Raw genomic sequence first — 6,000 nt, 5'->3', positions numbered from 1 at the left:
AAGAGGCAGAAAGGATGAGGTGCTTAAGGGAAGTTGAGCAGTCAGCAACAGCAGTTGGGAAAGAGAAGAAATGGAAGAGTTGTGAAGGAAAATGAAGTGGGAAAAGGGAAGGATAAATCAAAAATGAGAGGATGCCTCTAAGTATGAAGTACTGTACTGCCACCCGAGTGGGATTTATATCAGATCAAAATCAGTCAAAACCGTCTAGCAGGAGACCACGGCATTCTGCATAGGTTGATTTACTCTGTCAGGGATGTCAGACTCCCTCCAGAAGCCAAAGCAGCTCAGAGGGAACTAACTTTGTTGGTGTACTGCAGCGAGAGCACAGATTTACCCAGAGAAACACACGAAATCCAGGAAAACGGCCAAGAGCAGAGCAAGAGCTCTGGCTTAAGAGATAAGCGAGCTCTTCTCTAGTCTTTCTCACAAGTCTGACGTATGGCGTTATTATACAGGCCACTGCGTCTTGTGCGTTGCGTGGTGCTGCTGCGGAAGGTGTTGGCGGTGGAGAGACACAGCACGCTGAGGAAAGTAACCATGTAGCAACGGATAATGCATCACCAGTTACCAGGAACACCTGTACTGGTGATGGCCCTCCGTGCCCCGAGCCCCTTGGGCGGCAGGCTCAAGGAGCTGCCGGGACCGCCGCAGCCGCTCCGGCTGGCGCTGCGTGAGGCGGGGGGATTGCCCCCGCCTGCTTTCCACGCTGGGCCGCAAGAGGTGAACGGAGCGTTGTGGAGCTCGCAAGCACGGCAGGCGACCCGCAGAGCCTCGCGGGACTGGGATGGCTGCGTGGGCAGCGCTGCCCCGCGTGATTTACTGGGGAGCTTCTTCGGGGGCCTGAGCAGCCGGCGGCGGTCGCGGCCAGGCCAGCGAGCGACCCGCCAGCGCCGCTGTCTCGAGGAAAGCGGGGTCTCCCCCGCTGGGGGAAGCGTGTGCCTGCGGGGCTCGGCAGCCCCAAGGAGAGCTCAGGTGTCCCCTGAGGACAGCTCCGACCGCGGAGCCGCTGCAGCCCGTTCTGTCCCGCCTCCCCTCCCCGCAACGCCGGGCCCGCGTGGGGCTGGGCCGCCGCACCGCCAGACCCACAGGGGGCGCTGCCGCGCACGGCCGCACCGCACATGCAGGCTTGCTACCCCCTCCCTCCCGAAGGGGCCGCCGATGGCGTCGGCATGACGAAGCGGGGAGGGGGCGGGCCCGCAGGCGGCGGGGAACGCTGTTGGCCCTTTTCCCCGCTAACCCCGCCCCGGGCCTGGTGTTTCCGCCGCCGCTCGCGCGGAGGGGGGTGGTTCCCCCCGGTGCGGAGTGTGGGGGGAGTGGCGCGCGGCGCCGGGTGCTCTCCCTCCGCCTCCCTCTGCGGGGCGCGCGCTCGCCGGGCGGTCGGCGCAGGCGCGGGGAAAGGCGCGCCGCCGTGTGGGCTGGAGGGCGGCCGGTGGGGGGAAAGTGTGAGCAGCCGCGCGCGCGGCGGTTGGCTAGAGCGCGCGGCGGCCGGCGTCGTCGTCGTCCTCCTCCTCCCGCCCCCTTCCCCCCTCCCCCCCCCCCCCCCCCGCGACGGGCCGGGCGGCGCGAGGCAGCTCCGCGCGCTCTCCGCTGCCTCACCCTCCGCCCCACCTCCCCCCCCCTCCCCGGCCGGCCAGGCCGCCGCCGTTGGATGCGGGGTGGCGGCAGCAGCAGCAGCGCGGAGCCGGGGTGTAAGATGGAGGGCCTGACGCTGAGCGAGGCGGAGCAGCGTTACTACTGCGACCTCTTCTCCTACTGCGACACCGAGAGCACGAAGAAGGTGGCGTCCAACGGGCGGGTCCTGGAGCTCTTCCGCGCCGCGCAGCTGCCCAACGACGTGGTCATGCAGGTAGCCGTTGCGGGCCCCCGGCGGGCGGCGGGCCCGGGCACCGCCCCGCTGTTACTGCCCGCGGGGAGACGGCCCCGTCCGGTGCTGCCGCCCCTCCCCTCCGCAGCGCTCGGCTCGGCCCTCGCCCCCTCGCCCGCCCGGCAGCCCTTTGGCGGGGGTCGTCCCGCGGGCGGTGGCTGGCCAGGGCGGGGAGGCGGGAGCGGGACCCGCCAGAAGACTCGGGAGCTATTGTCCGGCCCAGGAGCCGTCTACCTGAGCCCGGGCAGGAGGGGAAGGTTGTGCCTCTCCGGCGGAGAGGGAAGGGCGGGGGGGTGCAGCGAGGTGTTGCGCTGAGTATGCCTGGAGCAGGCCCCCGCTTAGGTACTCGTGGGGCTGACTGGAAGGCTGGGAAGGGGCTGTTGGTAATCTCTGCTGGCGATGTCCAGCAACTGGTAGGAAAGTGTCTTGTTAGCTTCGTGTCGGCAGAGGCCATCCGAAGCATGAGAACCCCAAAGCATTTTGGGGGCGTGAGGGAGATTTGTCCTACAGTCTGCTGATGAAGAGCAACACAGAAGGAAATCTGGGTTTGTATTGTTGGGTGCTACTGGTGCTGATCCACATCACCAAACCCATGCAGTCTTTTTTTGTGGATGTCAGTTTCCTGGCAGGTATTAACTTACCTGTAGTCATCAAAACATTTCTAACAATGAAAAATGCGGTGTTAAGAATAACATGGGCCCATACTTGCAATATGTGTGTCCACAGTGTTAGCTCTTACTTCCTTGGCTGGGTTACATCTGAAAGGTGTAGCAGTATTGCCAAGCTACCAACACAGAAAAGGGAAAGTCTGCTCTGATGTGCCATATGTAATTATTTGAGGAAAGTATTCCCAGTGAACTGCTCTTACAAACAGCTATTTGTAATAATTTGCTGTTTCTGCAGTTCCCTCTGTCATTGTTCAATGCTTTAAAGTTTATCTAGTGTTTTGAGCTGCAGTGGATAAAACTGTTGTCAAAAAAGCCATGCTGCCTTTTATGCAGTTTCATCCTTAGCCTAGTGAGATAAGCAGCCCTTTTAACAAAGCATTAAAGTTACTGTAGCTGGAAATACACTACACAAATTTCAGCATTGTGCAATTCAGTACCAGATTTTAGGATTACTGTTCATGTGTTTGGGGCTCCTAAGAACAACTTGGTTAGCTAAAATGAATTTAAGATGCAAAGAAGTAGAAGAGGGCTGAGTAAGAAATGATTCTTACTGGTAAAGCTAGTAATCTCTGATGACTTGCTAGACTGGACTTAATGGTAAGAGAGTCTGCATGCTCAGTTTTGTGAGTGAGGTTTCTCAAGGGCTACCCACTACTGCTTTTTGTGTGTGGCCAGCCAGTTTCAGAAGAATCATCCCAGGAAAGTGAATGTTTACGCATTTGTTGTATTTAAAATCTGTTTTCCATAAAACTTGTCTGGGTCACTGTAAAGATAAAGTAGGCTAGTGCTAGAGATTTTGGATTATGCAGGTTAGTGCAAGAACTTGAAAGACTTGGAATTTTAAATACAAGCGGCCAGAGATGATATCCTTATCTGTTGCAGAGGAAGTCGAATATTTTCTTGTAAAGGAGATCACATCTGAAGAAGAGAAACTACTCGGGCATCATTCCATGGGTTCTAAATAAATTAACTCAAGCAGCAGACCTGGCTTATCACTGTAGTGATCTCAAGGAAAACCTTGCAGTTAAAATGGCAAACAAGATATTAGATTGCATGAGGAATGAGACTGTAAATAATACAAAGTAAGTCAAAATGCCCTTAGCAGTTTGAGTCATTATGAATATCTTATGCAATTACTGTTGGTCACCTGTAAAGTACCTTGTACTTGTTGTCTAGTTATTTTATGTTCTCCTTGAGGTATGGCTGTACATCAGGTTAACACAGGCATCAGATGGGGGTTCTTCCAAGGGAGATGGCATTTGCTGCTTTGGAGGCTGTGACTATGTAACTAAAACACAAAGGTGATATAGCTAAGAAGTAAGGAAATGCTGTGAAGGAGATAGAATTTTCTTTTGACCACATGGTGCTGTGTTCTTATCTGTTCATTTGAAGCACCTGATGCTTGTGGGGAAAGGAGCTTGATTCAGTTACCCAATTCTTATATAATCCTGGAATGCAAGTGTAGTACTAGTCATGTGAATGCTAAGTGCCTTTGTAGGTGTGCAGAACATGGTACAAAATTACCACCCTTCAAACTCACAGGGACCAACTAGTCCTGAGGAACTACCTCGAAGTTTTTCATCTTCAGTATTACAGGTCTATAGATACCATTGAGTGATTCAGAATTGATTCCATTGGAAATGAAAATGTGTGCCAGTTACGTTTTTAGTCCTGTAACTTGTTTTGCTTGCAAATCTGTTGTTCAAAGGCTGGATACGCATGCAACCCTTCCTGCAGAGTTATGTTTATGTGAGATTTTTGTCTTGCAACAGGAAAAGTTAATACATGTGGCTAATTGTTCCTAATCATTCTCATTTCTAAGGATCACTATCAGCTCCCTATTGAATGGGAATAAATTAACGTATAGAAGACTGAAACAGTTACAGTATACAAATCGTATGCTCACAAAGCAACAAAACCCTGGAAAAGAGAAGCTGTATGTCCACTTAGTACAAGTCCACAAAAGGACAGACTTATTACCAGAACAAAAGTACCACGAACTGTGTTACAACCTTAACTGCACGTGTGAGAAACCCAGCCTCTATTAACCCATATTTCTGCCTTTTTGTGCACATCCTTGAAGTTAGCATTAAGTAGAAGATTTGCATAAAACAGTGAATAAAAGTAGGTGTGATGGGATAACAAGCACAGCTACTTCACAATGGTTACATGAGTCTTTAAATGGCTCTCAGGGTGTGGTTTCACATTGCAGCTAAATCAATCTAATAGTGAGTTGCCACTGAAGGAGGTGGTTCAGTCTTCCCCCAGCCATGTGCTCCTGCTTCTCCTTGCAGAGATGCCAATGCCTGTCTGATGCTGTTGTACGCTGGCATCAGGGGCTATGCAGGCAGAAAATTAATCACAATTTTTTGTTGATTTTAACTCTGTATCAGCTAACAGTAGGATTGAACGAATGTCAGTGCTGGCACAAGGAAGGAGGCAGGAAAACCATTTGCTGATGGAAGGGAAGAGGAGAACTTTCCTCTTTCTAGACCGATTGGGTATTTTAGTTGTGACCTAGTATGGGTTTCATGGTAGCTTAAACCACTAGAAGCTGGAGCTGCCTTATGCTGTCACTGATGTTCATTTGGACAGACAGTGAGCTGGTTCAGGAAGCTTGTTCAGCCAAAAGTTAGGGGGTTTTGTCAAGTTCTTTTTCACTTGACTCAGCTGCCTGAGGTCATGGCTTGTTTGCATGTGCATTGGTGTTTGTGCTAGCAAGTAGTATGACACAACATAAGTGATGCTGAGAAGCTGCCATCCACCCTGTATATGTATTTCAGAAGCTTTCCTTTGATACAAAGTTCTGGCCTGGTCTGGTAGACTGAATGCTAGCTGAGATTCATTACGTGCACCCCTGGAGTGTATCTTCTAGGTTAGCTTCATACAAAAGAAATCTAGTTGCCTCTTGTGCAGTGGTTGCACAGTATGAACCAGAGCAGTGAGGGTGATCAGGAAATTGGTTTCAAAAGAACATTTCACGTCTGACCTAAAACACTAACGTAGGTAGGCTATTAAAATCAATTCTTGGTGCCTCTGCACTGGTGATGAGATTGCTTGTAAAAACTAGTCAGCCAAAAAATGTATTGTGAAGTTCATTACTTGTGCATGGGATTAATACAAGAGCTGTCCTATTTGTTCAATTTGGAGAATTCTTATTTAGGTGGTTTAATCACAGAAAGTTTTATGAACTTGCAGTCTTTTCTTTGATTATGAATTACAGAAACTTCACAAGACAAGAAGTAAATCAGTTGTATGTGTGATACTTGTCTGAAATTAGTGAGTCAAGGCATCTTGCTTTAAAATACAACAGTACCATAAAACAACAAATATGCGAGCATTTGCATGTGTGTTCTCTAAAACAAATGAATCGTCGTCTTCAGTGTTGGCATTCTGCAGTTGCCTGACTTCTAATTCAGTGTTAGAAAGTCTTTGAAATAATGTATGAATTGTACAATTATGCCCAGT

The 6,000-nt window shown here is 50.7% G+C and overlaps 1 protein-coding gene across 11 annotated transcripts in view; it reads left to right on the top strand.

Moving 5' to 3' along the window:
• The first annotated feature begins 1,301 nt into the window (after positions 1 to 1,301).
• REPS1 (RALBP1 associated Eps domain containing 1) overlaps positions 1,302 to 6,000 on the top strand; it is a 67,070-nt gene continuing 62,371 nt past the window's right edge. For 2 of the 11 annotated variants that reach the window (XM_054821883.1, XM_054821879.1), the window contains exon 1: positions 1,307 to 1,846. In XM_054821883.1, the coding sequence (XP_054677858.1) occupies positions 1,649 to 1,846 (198 nt within the window). In that variant the 5' untranslated portion in view covers positions 1,307 to 1,648. Of the gene's footprint in view, positions 1,847 to 3,414; positions 3,615 to 6,000 lie in introns of all 11 variants that reach the window. The other 9 variants (XM_054821882.1, XM_054821885.1, XM_054821888.1 and 6 more) reach the window with 7 other exon arrangements.

The sequence above is a fragment of the Grus americana genome, chromosome 3, assembly GCF_028858705.1.
Source record: "Grus americana isolate bGruAme1 chromosome 3, bGruAme1.mat, whole genome shotgun sequence".
In the NCBI taxonomy this organism is placed as follows: domain Eukaryota; kingdom Metazoa; phylum Chordata; class Aves; order Gruiformes; family Gruidae; genus Grus; species Grus americana.
Note: the sequence above shows the minus strand (reverse complement) of the source record. Positions and strands in the feature narration are given on the sequence as shown.